Source organism: Hemiscyllium ocellatum, chromosome 47, assembly GCF_020745735.1.
Source record: "Hemiscyllium ocellatum isolate sHemOce1 chromosome 47, sHemOce1.pat.X.cur, whole genome shotgun sequence".
In the NCBI taxonomy this organism is placed as follows: Eukaryota; Metazoa; Chordata; class Chondrichthyes; order Orectolobiformes; family Hemiscylliidae; genus Hemiscyllium; species Hemiscyllium ocellatum.
In genome coordinates this window covers 14,445,296-14,469,555 of record NC_083447.1, presented here as the reverse complement: position 1 = coordinate 14,469,555, position 24,260 = coordinate 14,445,296, and the positions used below count along the sequence as shown (strand labels likewise).

The 24,260-nt window shown below is 41.6% G+C and overlaps 1 protein-coding gene across 1 annotated transcript in view; it reads right to left on the bottom strand.

Annotated features, from left to right (window-relative positions):
• Positions 1 to 24,260, bottom strand: part of LOC132836636 (cation channel sperm-associated auxiliary subunit gamma-like) — a 265,261-nt gene that overhangs the window by 98,740 nt on the left and 142,261 nt on the right. Inside the window, exons 8-9 of the mRNA XM_060856028.1 lie at positions 17,679 to 17,797; positions 6,990 to 7,200 (exon numbers count right to left, since the gene is read on the bottom strand). Of these exons, the coding sequence (XP_060712011.1) occupies positions 6,990 to 7,200; positions 17,679 to 17,797 (330 nt within the window). The remainder of the gene's footprint in view (positions 1 to 6,989; positions 7,201 to 17,678; positions 17,798 to 24,260) is intronic.

Below are 24,260 nucleotides of genomic sequence, written 5' to 3'. Positions count from 1 at the left end.
GTCGTGATCATTCTTCCTGAGAAGGAAGATTGTTTTCCATTACTGCAGATCAAAAGTATTAACACTTGTGTACAAGCAGTATCAGGTAGTTAACATTTCTATTGAAAGTGTTTGCTGGACTCAGACACTTCAGCGGGCTGTAGACGTTACTGATGTATATTCTCTCCCCCATCCACCTTAAACTAATCATTTATGCTCTGCGTCTATTGTGCTGGTATTCTGTTAGGCTCAGGCAGTATATGTGTATGCTTTGCTGCATTTTTCCATGTAATGGCTCAGCTGTCATCTTGTGTGCTAAGTTACCAAGTTATGGGTCAGCAGCCATCTTGTGTCTATGTGCCCTGTGTCAGCATGCTCTGTGTCAACTCCCACTTCACTTCTCCCTTTGTGGCCAAGCAGTCAACTTCAGAGATCTCCCTCAGACCACCCAACTCACATACAGAGGTAGGCCTTTTCTAACGTCTCCCATTCCGAGGGATGTCAAGGAGTGCGAGTTTCGTTGGGAGCTCTTCTGTGGTAACACTTGCTCCTGGCATAACCTGCGTCAGTAGCACCTTACAGCAAAGCTTTAAACACCTGAGGCCTAGGCAGAATACCGGTATGAGTGAAATAAGGAGAACAATCCTGTGTGCCAAATAGGGTCCCCAGGAATTGCCTATCAGCCATTCTAGACAGGTATCTCCTCCTGTGGCTCCTTGTCTGAAGTCATCTAGCTGGTCCTGAATGTTGTTGATCGTCTGTGTAATGTTATAAGATTTGTCAATGACATGGATTATACACTTGACACCAATGATTGTACATACTCCCCCTTGCTGGGCTAAATGATAATGCACCGCATAACCCATATGCTGTGCGTAAAGTCTGAGTTCAGCCAATTCACCAGTGATTGCTGTACAGCCTTTGAGACTGTGTTGCTGGAAAAGCACAGCAGGTCAGGCAGCATCCGAGGAGCAGGAAAATCAACATTTCGAATGATGAAAGGCTCTGGCCTAAAACAACAATTTTCCTGCTCCTCGGTTGCTGCCTGACCTGCTGTGCTTTTTCAAAAACATACACTCAACTCTGATCTCCAGAATCTGCAGACCTCACTGTCTCCCTGTTTCCGAGGAGTATCAATCCATGCAAAATGTAGTTTCAGTTTTTAGCACCTAGGACTTCCCCCCCAAAGACAGAGATCTTAACAATCTGTACCCCAATGATGATCCCAGCATGGGGGATCATCCAATTAGCGCAACTTCCCCAGCTGATGGAGCAGGTCACTACCCTTCTCCGAACATGTCCCCTGCTGGGGCATGGTACAGTGAGGGGTCCTATCATTCCTACTGCACATAGGTTCAGGAGGTTTGGTGTGTCAGTAGCATAACTTTAGTTCACAGAATATTGCTCCAAGAAAATGTCATGGAAGCTTTATACAAACTCACCTTTCACTTTATTAATGACAAATTGATTGGTCTAATGTCCAATTTATATTAAGATTAAAGTGTTCCGAAACTGTTACATTGTCTTTGTTACAAGTCTAGTAATACCTTGCTTAATATTTTGTCCAACAGGGTAAATTCTGTTCGGAGGCCTATAAGTTAGTGTTTTCTGATCCTGGCTATTCCTAACTTTTAGTCATACTGATTTTGCTTCCTCATGCTTTGAGTTAACATCCTTCCTCACTAATGTCCTTATGCCATCCTTTATTATCAGGGATACCCCTCCTCTGTTTTTAGGCTACCTGTCTTTTTGAAATGTTGTATATTCCGAGATATTTATTTCCTAATCTTGGTCATCTTTAACCATCTCTATGATGGCAATTAGATCTAAACTATGCATCTATTTATAACAAGAAGTAATATATTTTCTTGCTAATGCACCATTCCTTCAGACAAAGTGATTTCAATTTATTTACTACAGTTCCCTGCATGGAACCATACATTCTGATGTACTATTACCATTAAACTCTTAGTTCCTTCCTGTCCCACTCATTTTATGTTTTACCCTCATCAGTATACTTTTCATTCCCCCAAGTTTTGTCTATCGTTTCAAAATCTCCCTTCATCCGAATCCTCATTTTTCCATAGTCATTCACCATGTGTGCTCTGTCTCTTCCTGCCTCACTCTGGTTACTGTAACCCTGCCCTGAACTATTATCTTGTTATTTTCCTTTAACTTTAAAAATCTTCCCTTATATGAATCCTTCCCCATTATTTACTCTAAGGGCCTCATTACAACCTGAGCTTTACAAATCAGCAGGACACAAGTCCTACGATTATTCAGGTGAAGATTGTCTCAATGGTACAGCTCCGTCTTTTCTATGTGTTGGTTTCGGTGCCTCATGAATTGAAACTTATATCTCCCACACCAACATTGAGTCCTGCATTCAACTTGTACCTTATTCACCCTGTGCCAATTTGCTTCTGGTTAAAATAGCAACCCAAAAACTACCTTTGTGGTTCCTCTTTTCAATTCAGTCTCTAGCTGTTCATACCACCTTCAAGCAGAACCTTAGTTCACTCACTTTATTGGTATCCATGGTCTGAATTTTACTAAAGATCATCTGTGTCAATTTTGGTGAGCTTCATATAGGATTTCCTCTGTGAGCTTTAGCAAGTTACCTCATATAGTTCTCATTATCTGTGCACAATGCCTCTATGATGTTCCACTCATGCTATCATGCATTCAGCAGTGGCAAAGTACTCACCACTGCCAGGATTCTCAGCACAGTGCTCCCATATTTAAAGCCCCACCATTTCCCATGTCAAATACTGCCATAAGTTGCCCTTCACTGTGCGCATCATGGGAGGCAAACAAAAAATAATTGCTTCTGAGGGCATGTAAGTCCTAGGTGACACTAACTAACACAAATACAAGTTCATATTTATATATGTATTGTTTACATCATAACTGTCTGATTGATTCTTGTCATTAAAATGACAGTTAAAGTACACAGGTTAACCATACAAATTCAGAATCCTGTTAAAGAGAATGCTACTCTTTTACTAATGCCCAACATAGCATAATGTTTTATCATTGTTTAGTGTAGGAGCACAAAACTAGTGTTTCTTGGCAATACCAGATGGGAATGAACAGCAATTGCTTATCTTTTCAGCAACAACAAATTTCCAGACAATGAATGATCACTGCACCCAGCTCACACTAATTGGAACCCAAAGTCAATTAAGTCCTGTTTATCTATCTTATTGTAGCCAATGTTGTCCTGCTCCATAATGCTGAAGTTGATGTTTCTCCCGTCCTTTTCTTCATCCTCAAAGGACTGTTGATGCTTCCAGCTCTTCAGAATCAAATTGCCCTCACTGCCTGCTCCAGTTGTGCAGAATACAGCTTATCAGGAACATATCCTCTGTCTGGCTTTTACTGTAAGGCTATTCAGCAGCAAATGGGGGTTGGTACAGGTCCTGGCCTGCTGGTGCATCTCTTCCTCCTCAATTTCTCTCTACCTTCATAGCACTGCAGCTATGAGAAACAATGAGCCCTGCTGTTATTGGAAATATTGGTCATGGTTCCAATGAACCTGTATGGAAAATATCACGAACAGAACAGGTTCTTATTAATGTGAGTAGTCAGTATTTGCATCACACGGAAATTATGATTTAGCCCAGTCTTTCATACAGTGGGACAAGGAGGACTGACAAGAAGGGCCAGAGAGTGCCTCATGTAGACCTTGCACATGAAGAAACTTGATCCAATGAATGCAGCACCAATTATGTTGCACAAATAAGGTAGAAGGTTGTAAGTGCTGGAGATTATTGATATTTTGTCTGCCCACATTATCCAAGAAATGTAGAATTGTATTTAAGAGCATGTTGTTGAATACTTATAGTTCAAGAAGGGAAGAAGTCAGCTCTGTGTCATTTTGCAGCCTATGAGATCTTGGATTGCCTATGTGAATTATGTCTGAAGGTAAAACTTTTAAGGTCACATCTGATTATTTCTGCTCCAAAGAGAGAATTTGTAATGATCAGTGACATGGTCAAGATTGCCTGTAACCAGGATTTGTATGCCAAATAGTTTGGCACTGCATTAATTTCAAATGCAGGGTATTGTGATTAGAAATGCTATTAACCTGTATGGCATAAAATGCCTGGTTAATGCAATTTCCCCTTGAAGGGCCTCACAATACTCAAAATGTCTTGACAGCCGCAGTACAATGAAAGGTATTGGTGCACTCCAAAATGTACCATTGAAATAGAGAACTGCATTCCAAGTGTGTTGTAGATGTACCATGATGAGTGAGAGTGGTGTCTGACTGATGGCGACCTTCATAGATTGACAAGGGAGAGAGGTACAGATGATTGTTGTCTATGGAGTGTAAACTGAGATGTTGGGGACTGCTGCTCAATTTGGATGCCTGGGAGATCAGCGGGGAGTTGGAGCTGCCAGGTACCTACTGTGACTTGAAGAATTGTCATGTTTAGTTCCTCTCTGGCATATTAAACTGTAGATCAATGAAGCAAGATAAGCAATTCACTAGTTAGATTCTTACCTCATCTTTCAAAACGTGGTAGCAGAATTCAACTCTTATTTCTCAATGTCAAGTCTCTAATTTTCCCAACTTAGTTGCCATTGACTACATCATTCAGACACTTGAAAACTGCAGCTCGAGTTTGCAAAAAACTGAATCATTCCCCTCCCCATCAAGTTGTTCTCTGGCCTGATAGAGATGCATTTAACCCAGATGCTGAAAAAGCAACACATCCTTCAGGACTCATGCTCTTGCTGGCAGTGAACATTTTATTAATTATTCTGTCCCTACAAGTAAATTTATTTTATTTCCCTTCTCTTGAATGGTTCTACAAGGATAAAATGGACACCCCCTTGCAAGATTTGATAGTGGTATTCAAAGTAATAAGGATTGTCAACAGAAAGAGAGAAATTGTTCCCATGGAAGGAAGGATTAAGAATCAGATGAGACAGATTGGAAAAAGAAGGAATATCAAATGAGAAAAAAGTGTTTTGTCCTGCAGTGAGTGCACGGTCCAAAATGTACTGCTGAAGAATATGATGGAGATAAGTTCAATCAAGGCATCTAAAAGGGAATTGAATATTATTTGAAAAGGAAGAAATTCACCAAAGATCGTCAGATAGCACATTCCAAACCCACAAACACTTCCACCTAGGAGGACAAGGGCAGCACATACAGGAAAGATCATCACCTTCAAGTTTCCCTCCATACCACTCACCATTCTGACTTGGAAATATATCATTATTCCTTTACTGTTGCTGGGCCACAATTCTGGAATTCTCTTCTTAATAGGACAACCGACAGCAGGACTGTAGTGGTTCAGGAAGACAGCACCTTCTCAAGTGCATCTATGGATAGGCAATAAACGTTGGCCAGCCAGTGATGCCCACATCCCACAAATGAATAAAAATAAATGCAGGGTTGTGGGATGGCATTACGTGCCACTACATCCTCTATGCTGTTACCTTTGAAGACAACAAATTTTTAAAAAACTACTTCGTGTATCGAACTACTTCCCTGTATGTTATTTGGAGCAGTGACTATTTGGATGAGGTGGCTGATACTGACTTCCCCCAATTTTCCTGGTACAATAAGCAAATGGATATCAAGATGAGATCTAAGGGGTGGCATGTAGATGAGACATTCTTACTTCCTTCGAATGACCTGTCAAACTAGAATGGATTATGATTTGGAGATGCCAGTGTTGGACTGGGGTGTACAAAATTAAAAATCACACAACACCAGGTTACACTCCAACAGTCCAACACTATCACCTGATGAAGGAGCATCGCTCCGAGAGCTTGTGTGCTTCCAATTAAACCTGTTGGACTATAACCTGGTGTTGTGTGATTTTTAACCTAGAATGGATTAAGGTTAGTCAGCATTATGTGCATTTTAACAGTTAGAATTGTTTCATTCGGAGTTACTTTTGGAATCAGATTTTACAACTTCTTCAAAAGATTTAGTCAAGCTTTTTCAGAGGTTATGGAGGCATATCCTAACAGCCTCATTGATTTACTATACACCAACTTGTTTTCAAATAATTTGTCAATAACTAATGATAAACTCGCAAGACTATATGCTTCAAGTGCTTGGTTTACCTCTCTTTTGAGATGTAGGGATCGCATAAAGCTCTCATCAATTTGTTAAATATATGAACCAGTAGATTACATAATGCAGGCCTTTTCATTTGGTACCCTAAACTGAATACCATCAGAGTCAAAGGTCTAAGCTGCTCTAAATGTCCTATTTTGGTTAGTACTGTTTTCACATCCACAACTGCATCATTTTAGCATTACACAAGTGAATTAGGAACAAATTAGGCCACTTGGCCCCTCAAGACTCGTCTGCCATTCAATGAGATCATGGCTGACCTGATACTTCCAGATTCCTATATACACCCAATAACCATTCACCTCCTTGTTTGTCAAAAGTCTAAAATCTATGTTTTGGCACTGGTAACTCATACTGATCACCATTAGTGAAAATAATTAAATATTAACAACCATGTCTGCATCTTAAGGACCCCTAAAGAGCCTTCTTCCATGGCTTAAATTTTCTCTGTTAGCACTGCGCAAATCTGTCCTGCAGAATCCTGAAGTGGTCCTGTACAGGCTCTGGTGACTCTCCTAAAGTGGTGACATTGGTGATTTTCACCAAAAAGGTGGCTTAAAATAGCTAGCCAGAGGTTAACAGCCAAAACCTATTTTACACATTTCATATGATTTTGCGACCATCAACTGAATCTGACACCTTATTCTTGTTACCTTGAAATGTGTTATCTTAAAAATATTTCCACATTATCTTAATTTAGTTTAGCACATCACTATTTTAACAAATATATTTCTTGTGGCCTTAGATATTCATTGCTTCTTTATGCATTAGAACAGCTTTAATAGTACTCCATTTGCCAATTACCTAGTTAACATTCCTAAGTAATTATAGTCAAATCCTCTGTCGGTTTTATGTATTCAGCCCTCTTACAATCAATGACATAAGTTAGCTTAACAATTTTCCTTACCCTATAGTAGGTAGAATGCAGCCACAGCAGTCCATGGACCAGGCCTTGGTAGACAGTCAGTGACAGCTCATTATACAATCCAGCTTCAGAAAAGATCCAAGGTGGCTTTGCTATGTAGTGCTGTATTCGGTTGTAAAATAAGGGCGGAGCTAATGTTTTGATCCACATTACTCCAAAAGGACAGTTATCTAAAAATGAGATGCCATTGCTCCTGAAAAACAAAATACACAATTTATCTTTCATATAATGTATGTTTCCACTGTGAAGTCAATCAGTAAAGCAAACTACTAACTAGCTAGCTTTGATATTAATTGTGTCAAGCAATAAGATATAACTAAGATAAAGCAAATTCTTGGGGCTCTCATAGCCACACCTGTTAATCACTTCATCTTATGCTTAGGTACCTTATAGTGGTCAGGACTCAAATTCAAGTTTAATAATTTCAGAAGACAAACACCTATTACTTACCCCACAGCCCACGTCTCATCATGAAATGGGTTGCTTTCAGCAAAGTCAATCCATTTTCAACTACTCATAACCTCCAGTATCACCTGTTTAGCTTCTGTTCTTCCCTGGCTTACTTTATAAAATCCCTTTGTCTGCCTACTCTTTTTTTTCCCTCTCAAGGGTTCCTATCCACTTATCTACTCAGTCCTTTTCGATAACACCATTCTGTCATCAAAATAAATACCACTTTTTTGAGGAAGTCTAAACAAAGAAGTCACCTCCTGAGTCCCCAAAACCTGTCCATCATCTACAAGGCACAAGTCAGGAGTATGAGGAAATATGCCCCACTTGCCTGGATGGTGCAATTACAACAATATTCAAGAAGCTTGACACCATCAAGGATAAGGCAGCCTGCTTGATTGGCATCAAATCCGCATGCATCCATTCCCTCCAACATTACTCAGTAGCAAAAGTGTGTACTATCTACAAACACTGCAGAAATTCTTTGAAACCCATAACTACTTCCATCTAAATGGGCAAGGGCATGCAGAAACATGGGAACGCCATCACCTATAAGTTCCCCTCCAAACTTGATTTGGAAATACACTGCCATTCCTGACCGCATTGTGGGACAACCTATGTCACATGGGCTGCAGCGGTTCAAGAAGGCAGCTCATCACCACATTCTCAAAGTTGATGAGGAGCATGTAATAAATGCTGGCCTAGCCAACCATGCCCACATTCCATTAATGAATTTTTAGAAAACCTGTTATGTCTGACCTCACTGCGCAGATCTAATGGAGAGACTTCAGTTAGGAGCTAATGAATATTATTCCACGCCCAAATATAAACCAAAATGCACCATACAAATTAACCCTTACTAAAATGTGCAACTAATTTTCAATAAAAACATACCTTGCATTTTAATTCATAAGACGTTGAGATAATTTAAAGAAGTTTTTATACTATTTCTAGTTGCACATCAAGTCAATTTCAAAGGTAGGAACAAAAATCAGAATGGCTACTGCATACTCCCAAGGCTCATGATGCCCTTTCATACATGATGTTGAGGTGCCAGTGTTGGACTGGGGTGGACAAAGTTAAAAATTGCACAACACAAGGTTATAGTCCAACAGGTTTATTTGGAAGTACAAGCTTGTACTTCCAAATAAAACTGTTGGACAATAACCTAGTGTTGTGTGATTTTTAACTTTCATACAAATGATAATGCTGCATGAGAGAGCTACAACGAAGCTGGACTACATCTTCTGGCCAGGTCCCAGCTGCATTGAAGCTTTTAGAAGGTTTCTTACTGTGAGACTGAACAATACCAAACTTACCTAATAAATGACCTCAATATCTCTAATGTCACATTTCTGCCCCACTTTAGCATATGCTGTTCCCACAAAAACTTACCACTCAGCAGATATCCCAGAATTCATCAGCATCCCATTCACCCATGCCATCTTTAAAATCCCATTGGGCACCTGAACAATTTATGTCAATCCACGCTGCCCTGCACAATTTCTGACAGTTGCCCAAACATAGCAAACAGGGGCAAATCATACCCTGCCTTCCAGGAATTGTTCTGAAGGTCCTGTTCGATGAAGTGAATCACAGGAGGGCTTCCTCTCCCCCCAGAACCAGCAGTGGAGAACACAAAATCAGATCATGCATGCCTGGCCTAAGTTTCCCACCAGGATCATGGCTGTCTGGAGGAATGGAAGAAAGTGAGGACTGCTGATGCTGGAGATCAGAGTCAATAAGTAAGGCACTGGAAAATTACAGTGCGTCACGCAGCTTCCAAGGAGCAGGAGAGTCAATGTTTCAGGCATAAGCCTGTCATCAGGATGTCTGGAGGAATGCCCAGCTCTGTCGCAAGATCAAAATGTTCTCCACTCTGCCAGGCTAAGTTCTGCATCTTCTCTCTAATACCTCACACTCACTCTATCTCTGCTACTGTACTCACCTCCCATCAAGGTTCACACTCTCACTTTCATGATTGCGTGCAACATTTTTCCTGCTTGCTCTCACACACCCTAACTCTCAATAACACAAATCCTGTGTGATCTCTGTGCTATCTGCTCACTTGCTTGAAACACTCCTATTTTGCATCAAAAATATTAGCAATACCATCCATTTTTAATCCTATTGTATCTGCCTCTCCCTCATTCCAGGTGAGTAACAGCCCACAATAGGGCAGAATGAGTCAACATGGATGATGGATTGCCTGTTATTCAGCTACTCACTCCTTATGAGGCGAGGACCCTGACTGACTGCACAGACATGGCCGTGACTAGTGTCAGTACTGTATCAGGATCATCTGCATGAAGACTAACCCCCTTGACTTACTAAGGCCAGCTGACAACCATGGCTAGTTTCCTGGTTTTGTGTCTATGTTAAACAGCAAAGCAAGCCAGTGAGCACATCACTCAATTTAGTCTATTGTATTCACTGCTCACAATTTGGTCTCCTTTACATAGGGCAGGCTGAGTGACTGTTTTGCAGAACACCTACATTCTGTCCACAAAAGTAATGCTGTATTTCTTGTTGAATGCCACTTCAACACACCACCATGTTCCCTAGCCAACTTATCTGTCTTGGGTTTGCTTCAGTGCTCTAGTGAAGCTCAGTGCAAGCTTAGGGACTTCCACATGGGGACTCTGCAGACTTCAATATCAAGTCCAAGAAATTTAGGGCCTGGCTATCCTCTATTACCTAGTTGATTTTAACCCTACTGCGAATCCTCTTGCAAGGATGCCTGCCTTGAAGAAGTTTTCCTCCTCTCTCTACAAAAATCTCAGGGAGTCCCTCTCCCACTGCATCTCCCAGGTCATTTCCTCTACCCTGAAGCTCTTCAACCATGTCCTGAAACAAACTCGCTACCACAGCCACACTTGCTTCCTCAGTGCCTGCCTCCATAACCAACTCATCCCACACGGACTCCAGACCACCTTTAAACCAGCAGAGTTTGGACCCAAACAGGACAAACAGTACAGACTACAGATTCAAAAACATCAGCAATAGTTCTCCTTCAAGATCCTCCGCTCCACGCTTGCTGCAATGCGCCGGCACCTAACCTTGCTACAGTCAGCCCTGCCTCAGCTGAGGGCCACACTCTCTCACAATTGCAAAGGACCCATTCTGTACTACATCCTCAGAGGAATTCATACTCTCAACAAACAGTATTTAAACTCCATCTCAAACATCAAAAACTGTAAGTACAACAAACTTTTATCTACCTACCTCCATAACCAGCACTCCTCAAACGTTCCAGAAGATTCCCCCAGCCTCTGGAACTGCTTGCACGCCATTAGCCATGCGGCTGGTGCAGCTGCCACCCCCATGCTGACTGATGATGTCACTTCCGTCCATCATGGCCACTCCCACAACCACTTCCGTCTCTCACAATTCCTCATGCATCACATGTGACATCATTTCCGCCCCTCACATCGTCGCTGATGTCACACGCTCAGTGATTCTGCCACCCTTACTACCATGTCTGCCACCACTTCCGCCCCCACCAACGCCACTCACCTGCATCCTGCTGACACGCCCCCCATATATCCCACTGTCACCATTCCCGGCTCCCAGAACCCTGAGGGGAACACCACCCTTGCTCATGACTCCACCCCCATTCCCTCCACCATCACACCCACTCCAGTTACTGGCTCTGCCCCCACTCCCAGCTCCACACCCACACCAGATCCCAGCTCCCAGCCCTGCCGAGTTTTCAAAATTCCTCCAGACCTTCCCCTCACTGAGGACACACGATCAGTCCTCAGCAAAGGACTCACCTTCATTCCCCTCCGTCCACGCATCAATGAATTTAATACACGATGTGACGTCGAACACTTCTTCTGCCGCCTCCGCCTCTGAGCTTACTTTCACAATCAGGACTCCCGCCCACCTTCCGAGGACCCCTTCGCCCATCTCCAACACACTGCATCTACCTGGACACCCCGCGCTCGCCTATTACCTGCCCTCGACCTCTTCATTTTCAACTGCCGCCGGGACATTAATCGCCTCAACCTGTCTATCCCCCTCCCCCACTCCAACCTCTCACCCTCACAACGTGCAGCCCTCCAATCCCTCTCTCCAATCCCAACCTCACCATCAAGCCAGCAGATAAAGGGGTCGCAGTGATAGTCTGGCGCACTGACCTCTACACCACTGAAGCCAAATGCCAACTCGAGGACACCTCTTCCTACTGCCCCCTCGACCATGACCTCACCTCCCACCACCAAACCATCATCTCCCAGACCATACAGAATCTCATCACCTCAGGAGATCTCCCACCCACAGCTTCCAACCTCATAGTCCGGGAACCCCGCACTGCCCGGTTCTACCTCCTTCCCAAAATCCACAAGCCTGACCACCCTGGCCGACCCATTGTCTCAGCATGCCCCTGCCCCATTGAACCCATCTCTACCTACCTCGACACTGTCCTATCCCCCCTAGTCCAGGAACTCCCCACAAACGTTCGAGACACCACCCACGCCCTCCACTTCCTCCAAGACCTCCGTTTCCCCGGCCCCCAATGCCTCATCTTCACCATGGATATCCAATCCCTCTACACCGCCATCCGCCATGACCAGGGCTTCCAAGCCCACAGTTTTTTTCCTCTCCCGACGTCCCCAACAGTACCCTCCCACCGACACTCTCATTCGTTTGGCTGAACTGGTCCTCACCCTTAAAAATTTCTCCTTCGAATACTCCCACTTCCTCCAAACCAAAGGGGTAGCCATGGGCACACGTATGGGCTCCAGTTATGCCTGTATCTTTGTTGGCTATATAGATCAGTTGATCTTCCGTAATTACACCGGCAGCACTCCCCACCTCTTCCTCCATTACATTGATGACGGCATTGGCGCCACCTCGTGCTCCCGTGAGGAGGTTGAGCAATTCATCAACTTCACCAACACATTCCACCCTGACCTTAAATTTACCTGGACCATCTCTGACACTTCCCTCCCCTTTCTGGACCTCTCCATCTCCATTAACGACGACCGACTTGACAAACCCACCGACTCCCACAGCTACCTGGATTACACCTCTTCCCACCCTACCTCTTGCAAAAATGCCATCCCGTATTCCCAATTCCTCTGCCTCCGCCATATCTGCTCCCAGGAGGACCAGTTCCACCACAGAACACACCAGATGGCCTCCTTCTTTACAGACCGCAATTTCCCTTCCCACGTGGTTAAAGATGCCCTCCAATGCATCTCGTCCACATCCCGCACCTCCGCCCTCAGACCCCACCCCTCCAACCGTAGCAAGGACAGAACGCCCCTGGTGCTCACCTTCCACCCTACCAACGTTCGCATAAACCAAATCATCCGCCGACATTTCCACCACCTCCAAAAAGACTCCACCACCAGGGATATATTTGCCTCCCCACCCCTTTCCGCCTTCCGCAAAGACCGTTCCCTCCGTGACTACCTAGTCAAGTCCACGCTCCCCTACATCCCACCCTCCCATTCTGGCACATTCACCTGCCAACAAAATTGCAAAACCTGCACCTACACCTCCTCCCTCACCTCTATCCAAGGCCCTAAAGGAGCCTTCCACATTCTTCAAAGTTGAAAATGCGCATCCACCAAAATCATTTATTGTATCCGTTGCTCCCGATGCAGTCTCCTCTACATTGGGGAGACTGGACACCTCCTAGCAGAGCGCGTTAGGGAACATCTCCGGGACACCCACACCAATCAACCACACCGCCCCGTGGCCCAACATTTCAACTCCCCCTCCCACTCTGCCGAGGACATGGAGGTCCTGGGCCTCCTTCACCGCCGCTCCCTCACCACCAGACGCCTGGAGGAAGAATGCCTCATCTTCCGCCTCGGAACACTGCAACCCCAGGGCATCAATGTGGACTTCAACAGTTTCCTCATTTCCCCTTTCCCCACCTCACTCTAGTTCCAAACTTCTAGCTCAGCACTGTCCCCATGACTTGTCCTACCTGCCTATCTTCTTTTCCACCTATCCACTCCACCATCCTCTCTGACCTATCACCTTCATCCCCTCCCCCACTCACCTATTGTACTCGATGCTACTTTCTCCCCACCCCCACCCTCCTCTAGCATATCTCTCCACGCTTCAGGCTTTCTGCCTTTATTCCTGACGAAGGGCTTTTGCCCGAATTGTCGATTTTACTGCTCCTTGGAAGCTGCCTGATCTGCTGTGCTCTTCCAGCATCACTAATCCAGTATCATCTCCCTTATACTTACTCCAATCCCCACGCACATATCCCCTAGGCTGCTACCATAACCATTCTATTGTCAGCTAATAACAGTCCCCTTTAGCAGCTGATGATCCCCCCAACTGATCTTACCCATTCTTTTGTCTGTTCAACTGTTGTTTCCTCTCTCTGGGTTCATGTCCAACTTTTCAGTTTACTCCTCCCTTCAGCATTCATACTAATCTTTTCCCAGCTACAATCAGTTCTGAAGAAAGGTCACTGGAACTAAAGCATTAACTCTCTGTTGATGCTGCCAGACATGTTAAGTTTTCCCTGCAATTTCTCTTCTGGTGTCAATAAGCTCTACAACAGCATGCGAGGAGTCTAGTGATGCAGCCTCATCCAATCCTTGAGCTGGGGACATCCCTGAACACACAGTGTCCTTACTGAAGCATAAAAATGATAGTTGCCTGTGAAACCCACGATGTAGTAGTTAAATGCAGAAGGTACTTGAAAGTGGATCAGAGATATACATTCTGGAATCACAGAATTTTACAGTACAGAAGGAGGCCTCTTGACCTATCATGTCTATACCGGTTCCTGAAAGAGCTACCCAGCTAGGGTCACTCTCCAACACTATCTCCACAGCATTCTAACTTCATTACTTTTAAATATATATCTAGCTCACTTTTGAAACCTCCTATGGAATCCGCCTCCAGCACTCTCCCAGACAGCGCACTTCAATGCCTAACAACTCTCTGAGTAATGTAGGTTCTTCTCATCTCACTCCTTGTTTGTTTGCTAACAATCTTGAAACTCTGACCCTTAGTTACTGACATATCAACCAGTGGAACTAGAATATCTTTCTTTACCCTGTCAAAATTGTCATAATTTTGAACACTTCACTAACATTCTTAGGATTTGAGAGCTCTTAGAGGCTGGCACATCTTGGATCTATGGAAATGAAATGCATGTAGAGTGTTCCTTACTATGTCGGACAATGGAGGCCATTTGTAGCAGGTGCCAAGCTGAATCTGCCATCTGCTTTCTCTGGTTTCCTTATCAGGTATTCCTGACTTTAACCTTATTTGGTGACATTGGTCATTTGGGATCTGAATATTAATGAGGTGAGTTATGGCATTAAAAGATACTTTATAATCAATAATGGCCCTTAATTGGCTTCTCCTTGGTGCTTCACCAGAATCTATCTATGCCACTTGTGGAAAGCATAAAAGACAGAGTCAGATGATCCTGAAGTCAAGAAGGGCGTCTTTGCACTTGTTGCCCAATTCTGCCAAACATCTTGCTGTAGGGCATGAAAGTCAGGCCCCTTTAAGATTCTGCCCTACACAAATATAACAAAATAGTGATCACTGATAAATCTGTTATGCATCTGGCATCATCATGCAAATTTGTGCTTTACTGTAGTGCTACTAAGAAACAACTGATTCTATACAGACCAGAGGATTCTAGAAAGCCTCATCTGGCACTGCTGATGCAGAATACCTCAATGGAAAGAACAGGTCACAAGTGCTGTGGCTTCTGCTGATCAAAGCACAAACATGAAAGTTGGCACAATTTCAGGGTACAAAGTGGAGCATCATTTAAAACCTTCAACTGAAAGAGAGGAAGGGGGTTCCAGATGCAAGAATCCCCTATTTTAAAGGTTACAACAAAAGCTTATATACAAGTGAACATATACATTAGGAGGTGTGTCTGTTTGGCCATTCAATAAGGTAATAATTAATCTAACTAAGGTTTCAAATGTACATTCCCACTAACCACTGACTTTCTTGTTCGTCAAGAATCTATTTTCCTCTACCTCTAAAAATATCCAATGATGTCACATCCACCACTCCTTGATTGGTTGGTGAGTGGATGCTGATTGCTGGAAGCATCGCCATGGAGATTGGATCAGGGAACAGTTATCACTAAATTCAAAGAAAGTAAATTAACTCTGATTGGTTGAGGTTTTACCATGGCGAATAGATGCATGCTTTTGTTTAATTAAAAAATGTGTATTGCCTGTACTTTCTGCTTGCAGAGGACAGGGTCCTGCATGTGAAAATATGTAGCTTCCAGCAAGTGTAAGTAAGCAAGCCCACCTAGTAATCTGAAATTGTTTGCTTATGTAAGGAATTATACTTTCAGAACTGTTTTGTGTTGTAAGGTGTGTGATTTATGTACATTTTAAGATCATTTATTTTTGAGTTTGTATATTTGTATTTTGAAACAGTGGCATAAGGGTTTCCTGTGTGTCTGAAGAACTTTATGATTAACTTGTAAGTATTTCTCTAGCCATGGTGATTTATTTTAAAACACAGAGTATAAGAAAGACTTCCTGGAGGTTCCTATTTACATTGCGAGAAGTTTACAAGTGAGCAGAGTAAACTGTTGTCCATTAGACTCCATTTTACCAGGTCAAGGATTTCTTTTTTCTTTAAGCGGGCAATCCATACATTGGGAATACATTTTTAGCTTCAGTTCAACAGTTCTATAAGGTTCTTGACTGAAAGTAAATATGTAAGTTTTTGTTCCTGAGAAAGGGAAAAGGTAGTAAATTACTGTTAAAATGGATTACCACAGCTTATGTTTCAATCCTCAGAAGGGTTTGGTTTAAACCCTGAAAGTATTATGTGAAGCTGAGAAAGTTTAAGCTCAGCTGAATGAAGGCCTCAGGAAGAGATTTCAGATTCTCCAGTCTGGAGTTAAAGCTGCAGCTAAATTAAGCCCTGTAGGAATGATAAAGTAGGAATTCTGATGTGAGTACTGTAAAGGGGTACTTTCGGGATTCATGGGAGAGCACTTTTATGATGTGTTTCAAAATCTTCAAATTTGTGTTATATGCAAACAGTTTTTATTTTATTTTAATTTTCTCTGTGAGAGAAACACTTATTTTGTTATTAAATCCTGATCTGCCTTTTGCATGTTTATGTTTCAGGGAAATAAATTTCATTAAAACCACAAAGAAAGTAAAATATGATCTGTCAGATCAAATTTTAGTCTGGGTGATTTGTTCTGTAATAACATCAGATGGTTCATAACATATTCAATCATGAAATCACATCAAAAGTTCGACATGATGTTCCAAGCTTTGCAAGCATGGCATGGCAAATGAGGTAAGCGATATATGAATTTCAGTGCCCATGTGATGCCAGTTGCTTAGGTTATATCTCCCACTGATGTTGTCAAAACAAAGATCTTATCAAAGCGCATGCAGCACCTCTGGCCGTTTGCAACACGCAGAGTACTGACTATAACCAACCAGTCCCTGGTTACAAAATGCAGAAAGTAGTGCCCTCAATATTGGACTGCACGTACAGAACAATCAGAACTGATGATATTAGCCCACCCTGTCAATTCTGATAGGATGTCTTCTTCAATTTCAGATGCTAGTAGACCCTCAAATCCTAGTTATACTGCTTCATTATAGCTACAGAAATATATATCCTCATATCTTTAATATTAATCAAATTTAATATTAATCAAAAAGGTAGGAATCATCCACAACAGCTCACGTACCAAGATAATGTTTGTGTCAATTCAGCTGGATTGTACCATTGAGAAATTACAGCAAGAGACCAGAATTGGATATGCCTTGGATTAAGTGTATACGCCAGTGGGCCGAATGTTTGGACCTCAATCTGTTTCCACATGACATTACTAGGTGATGGAGCCTGGGAAAATTACCCCTGCATGTGTAATACTACTCATGTGGTATTGGAATTTGAAAAAAAAAGGTAACAAATACATTTGAGGAACTACTGAAGGAAACTTTCAGGTGTACCGGTGGGGCATACACTATGCATAATCTCTAACTTCCATCAAATTTTATCCAATTTACCCTACTGCTATTACTGGCATCTTTACGACCACAAAACCCATACAAGTTAAAAGTACCAGCTTAGCAGCATGTTTTGTGCTTTGCAGAAGTAAGGAACACAAAATGAAAGAAATACATTTCTAGAATAGATATGTCAGATGGTCAAACTTCGAAATAAACTGAACGTAACCTAGGGTCAGAAACAGCCATGAATTACATTGTTGCCTTTACTCACTTAGAGTCCTCAGTATTGTAAGGAATATTAAAGAACTCCAGATAAGATAACAATTCTTCCACTGGGATTGCCCGTTTAAAGATTTTTGAAGTGCCATTTGGAACAACTGCGTAGACAATCTGAAATACCAAAGGAAAATCTGACTGTGGCTCTGAAGTCAAATATGCCGAATCATAATGATATGCTGAACAGCTACAACTTATAGCTATTTCCTTTCTTGTAGTTTATGCAAAATGGTCATTTCAAGTGCTTACAACCATTTTGTGGTGTCCAACATTGCATCCAGATCCAGACAGCATTCTTTACGAAAGCGGTCGGACGTTAGATAGGGGACAGACAAAAATTACAAGAATGGGAATTTCAAATGTGTAGACAATTGGAACTGTACTCCTTGTAGAAGAAAAATTTGGGAGTAAACTTGATAAAGGTATTCAAAATCATCTAGAACAAGAAGGCACAAACTTTAGTTAATTGGGAAAAAATGCAAAGGCAATATGAGTGGTTAAGATTTGGAATGCAATGCTACAGAGTCTGGTGCCAATTGAGGTGTGCAAAAGGGAATTGGATCATTACCTAAAAAGCAAAAAATACAAGGTTTTAGGGAAATGGCAAAGGGGTTACACAAAGTGAATTGCTCCTTCAGGAGGAAAGCAGGGACACAATGTGCTGAATGGCCTTTTTACTGTGCTGTAAACATTCCATAATCCCAAATTTTGTTTTAAACCCAGGATCAAGAGGAACTCTCTGAGCTCCACAAAAACCTGGGCAGTTTCTGCCACGATCTCAACTTAATTTCCCAAGTTCCTTTGAGGCCGTACTGGGATTACCAGATACACAGGCAAACAATAGCCCTTGTTGTATTCAGCAGGTGTCTCTTATAGTCATTCACTTCGCATCCTTTCAAATCAACTTACATGAGTAGATTTTTTTGGAGTCATCAAGACATAAGTCCAACCGCCATTTTCGATAGATCCCATTTTCACTGCTATTGGAAAAGGTCATTCACACAGATTGGAAATCCAAAATCAATGCTGAGTTCAAACAGACCCCCTTTTAGCTGTAGTGAAAGCTTTTTTCCACAAAATGTATGTAACAATTCTTTAGATTGTATACAAATGCTTTGAAGTTTGGATAAGTTGTATAAAACTGTCAAGCTATGAAGACATTTAAATTGCTAACCCGATTAAAACAAAAAACTGCAGAAGTAGAAAATAACATGTTCTAACAGTAACATTAGCCCATGCTGATATTACTTTAAACATATTGTCGTTAATGTTTGGCTGTTTTCCACAGCCTAATATTGTCTGAGCAGAAGTTAGTAAATTCATAATTGATTCGTAGTTCAAAAGAGATCATTTTTAAAGGATTAGCTAGATTTGTTATGGAGTTATAACTGTTAGTCTGTCAGTTTTGATGTGAAATTAAAGTTTGAGTGAGCTTTCATGAATGGAACCTTTTTTTTACAAGGCAAAGGCATTACAACATGGTATCCAAAGTCCTGATGCATATTCAGTGAATTAGTTTGGAGGGTGTAAGGGAAAATAGTAATGAGGATGAGGACTTGGATTGGTAATACGTAGTAAAAGTTATAAGAAAGCATGAGGGTAAGTGGACAGCATGAATGGGAATGTGTTGGCATTAAGTTAGAGTAGGCAATGCAAGGGGCACAGAGCTAGGAAGTGGCATACTTTGGCATAGATAGGGCATGGGGAGTGAGTGGGGAAGTGATAACATGTGAGGAGTAAGGTCCAGCAGGGTTAATTTTTAACAAAGTAACTGAGACTAAGTTCTGGAGTTTAAAAAAACTGGCTGTGACAATTATCAACCCTTATGCCTCCCTCTGATATTAATTCAGTAGCAATGTGAGCAACATCTTCCCACCTTCATAAAATGACAATCATGCCTTTTGAGGCAACCTTTCCCAAGACAATTCTCAAAACTGCTTGATTAAATCTATCTTACTCGGAAGCAGAAATCCAGTCCATAAAGTTCATGATCTGCTCCACTGCATCCTCTTCTACCACTCTCTCATCCTGGCCAGTTCATATTTGCAAACTTTATTGAAGACATAAAATATTCAAATTCATTAGGACATCAGGCATTTTTTTTTGTGTTCCAAGAAACCTTCTTGCCTTTATGTCCTTGCAGACTTCCTTCCATTTTACCTTGGAAAATTTCTCCATCCCTATGTCAATTATTCTGAGTTTGGGTCACTTCTACTTGCCAATGTCCGAGTTTACTTACTGAGGTTGGTACTTTTATGATAATTTCCCTTTATCTAAGATTCTTTTCCAGAACCAATGAGCTTTGTTTCTCTTTTTTTGCTTTAAGCAGCATCCTAAAAAAATCTCTTTGACTTTAAATTAAAAAAGACACATTTTTTCTTTTACTTCTGCTCTGTTCACTGTTCACATGCCTTCATTGTAACATGCTATAAAATATTTTAAATTAGGACGTTTAAATAAATTGATATGTTTGTGGAGATCAAACAGAGCTTTATAAACTGCTACAAACATTTGTGGGGTTGTGTTCAAATAATGACTGAAATCGGTGAATGGCAAAGATGGCTGATTTATTCAGCATCGGCAAGTAGCACAAGTTCGAGGCAGCAATAGAATCCGCGAAATACAGTTCTTACAAGAGCCTACGCAGTTCTTAAATATTTTGAAATTCCATCACTGTGGTGTTACATTGGTTTATCTATAGTTCGTAAAGGTTTGAGGGGCTTCTGTCTTGGAAGACAGGAGATGGGTTAAAACTTACGCTAAGTGCTGACTGCTACTCCTGACAGGATTAAGAGTGTTTGTCTGGTCTGCTTGAATAATTAAGAGGTGTTCATCCTTTTGTCTTTTAAGTTGGTAAATGTTAGCTAGAAATACTAGGCCTATGTGGTCTAAATAAGTTAGAAATTGTGCCTGTACTTAATAAAAGAACAAAGGATATTAAACTGATTACCACAGCTGGGTTGTGAGATTTGTTTACTAATTTCTGGTGTGAGTTTCAATCATTCATGCAATTTTATGGAAGTGCTTGTTTACCAGTTAAGGGGATAGTGGCTTGTTAAACGTTTTTCAATAAGTACATGCTTATTGGAGAAAATGGTTGGTGTTCTGTAATCTATTCAGGTCTGAGAGACAATTGATAAGGGCTGATTATATTATAATCTTTCCATAGTTTTGGGTAGGTCATGGAGACATGATGGCGGGAAAGGTATTGTTCTGAGTAGGTTAGTAGCCTTTGACATTTATTCAGAGGCATGATTTGGAGATGCCGGTGTTGGACTGGGATGTACAAAGTTAAAAATCACACAACACCAGGTTATAGTCCAACAGGTTTAATTGGAAGCACACTAGCTTTCGGAGCGACACTCCTTCACAATCACCTGATGAAGGAGCGTCGCTCCGAAAGCTAGTGTGCTTCCAATTAAACCTGTTAGACTATAACCTGGTGTTGTGTGATTTTTAACTTTATTCAGAGGTAGCTTTTGATGTAAATAGGTCTGATAAATATTGAAGGTGTGAAGGAGCAGTAATGGGTTTGGAGGTATTGCTTTAATTTTAGTCTATCTTGCAATAGTAAAATACATTACTGAACCATGATTTTATGATTGAAGAATGAATGAAACCATGTTATAGTAAATAACAGGTTAGTAAAGGGTTATTAATGAATGAACAGAAACCCAGTTTAAATGAATATAGCGACCTGGTGAGTGAGTTAATAAAGATAACCTACAGCACAATATCTCTCAAATTCAACTGACAATTGGTGAAACAACTTTTCTATCTTGGCCAACAATGGAGTTCGTAGTTAATAGTGTGGTGCTGGAAAAGCACAGCATGTCAGGCAGCATCCGAGAAACATGAGAAGCAAGTTGATGAAGGGCTTATGCCCGAAACGTCAATTCTTCTGCTCCTTGGATGCTGCCTGACCTATTGTGGTTGTCCAGCACCAACTCTCGACTCTGATCTCCAGCATCTGTAGTCCTCACTTTCTCCAACAATGGAGTTCATGTCAATATCAATTGCAAGAAGCTAAAGTACTCAGATTAAGGCTTTGACACAATACTGAATGACAAGTATTTTTAAAGTGCTGTTTCTGAATCAGATTGATTATTATATGAAACTTGTACAAGTGACAACGAGAAATATTAAGAAAATCTATATTGTGTTTCTTTATCATAAAAATAGCATGAGATTCCCTACAGCAACACTTCCAAGGAGCTTACCATTAAGTGTATAAGTCCTACTAAGATTTGCTTTCCCAAAATGCAGCACCTCACATTTATCTAAATTAAACTCCATCCACCACTTCTCAGCCCATTGGCCCATCTGATCAAGATCCCATTGTAATTTGAGGTAACATTCTTCACTGTTCACTACATCGCCAATTTTGGTGTCACCTGTAAACTTACTAACTATACCTCTCAAGCTCAGATCCAAATCATTTATATAAATGACAAAATGTAGTGGACCCAGCACCGATCATTGTGGCACTCCACGGATCACAAGCCTCGAGTCTGAAATACAACCCTCCACCACCACCCTCTGTCTTCTACCTGTGAGCCTGTTATATATCCAAATGGCTAGTTCTCCCTGTATTCCATGAGATCTAACCTTGCTAACCAGTCTCCCATGGGGAACCTTATCAAACGCCTTACTGAAGTCCATATAGATCACATCTACCACTCTGACCTCATCAATTCTCTTTGTTACTTCTTCAAAAGGCTCAATCAAGTTTGTGAGACATGATTTCCCATGCACAAAGCCATGTTGACTATCCCTAATCAGTCCTTGCCTTTCTAAATACATGTACATCTTGTCCTTCAGGATTCCCTCCAACAACCTGTCCACCACCGATGTCAGGTTCACCTTTCTTAAACATTGGCACTATGTTAGCCAACCTCCAGTCTTCCAGCACCTCATCTGTAACTATCAAGGATACAAATATCTCAGTAAGAGGCCCACCTATCACTTCTCTAGCTTCCCACAGAGCTCTAGGGTACACCTGATCAGGTCCTGGGGATTTATCCACTTTTATGTGTTTCAAGACATCCAGCACTTCCTCCTCTGTAATATGGATATTTTGCAAGATGTCACCATCAATTTCCCTACATTCTATATTTTCCATGTCCTTCTCCACAGTAACTACCGATGCAAAATACTCGCTTAGTATCTCCCCCATCTCTTGCGGCTCCACACAAAGGCCGCCTTGCTGATCTTTGAGGGGCCCTATTCTCACCCAAATTACCCTTTTGTCCTTAACATATTTGTAAAAACCCTTTGATTCTTCTTAACTCTATTTGCCAAAGCCACCTCATGTCCCTTTTTGTCCTCCTGATTCATCTCAATTATACTCCTACTGCCTTTATACTCTAAGGATTCACTTTTTTTTAGATTACTTACAGTGTGCAAACAGGCCCTTCGGCCCAACAAGTCCACACCAATCTGCCAAAAAGCAACCCACCCAAACCCCTATGTTTACCCCTTCACCTAACACTATGGGCAATTTAGCATAGCCAATTCACCTAACCTGCACACTTTTGGACTGTGGGAGGAAACCAGAACAAACCCACACAGAGAGTCGCCTGAGGCGGGAACTGAAATCGGGTCCCTAGTACTGTGAGGCAGCAGTGCTAACCACTGTGCCACCATGCTACCCTTTTGATCTAACCTGTCTATACCTGACATACGCTTCCTTCTTTTTATTAACCAAACCCTCAATTTCTTTAGTCATCCAGCATTCCTTACACCTAGCAGCCTTTCTCATCCTAACAGGAATATACTGTCTCTGGATTCTTGTTAAGTCATTTCTGAAGGCTTTCCATTTTCCAGCTGTCCCTTTACCTGAGAACATCTGCCTCCAGTCAGCTTTATAAAGTTCTTGTCTAATACCGTCAAAATTGGCCTTTCTCCAATTTAGAACTTCAACTTTTAGATCTGATCTATCCTTTTCTATCACTATTTTAAATCTAATAGAACTAATGGTCGCTGGCCCCAAAATGCTCACCCACTGACACCTCAGTCACTTGCCCTGCCTTATTTCCCAAGAGTAGGTCAAGTTTTGCACCTTCTCTAGTAAGTACATCCATATACTGAATCAGAAAATGTTCTTGTACACACTTCCTCTCCATCAAAACCTTTAACACTATGGCAGTCCCAGTCTATGTTTGGAAAGTTAAAATCCCCTACCATAACTACACTATTATTCTTATAGATAACAGATTTCGGGGGTCTGGTAAGACTATAGCAATTTTACCTTTAATTTTATTGAATTATGATCATTGGTCCTATGTTGTTAATTGCTGCTGGATTAATAAAATAAACTTAGAAATAATGCCAAATAAAGACCTCACACTTGCCTCTTGTAACTTCTGTTGTCTGTCAAAGAAGACAGTTAATGTAGTTTCTTCTTTGTAGTAGAAATTCTTCCCTTTTATATACTGCACTTCCATAAAAGTATTCCAGCCCTTTGAAGGGCGCAAGCGAGTTAGATGTGGAAAACCATCCTTCCCATACCACAGCTAAAAGAGAATTTATTCAAGGTAGATTGGATAGTTAGTGCATGTGAAGCCACAAATTATTA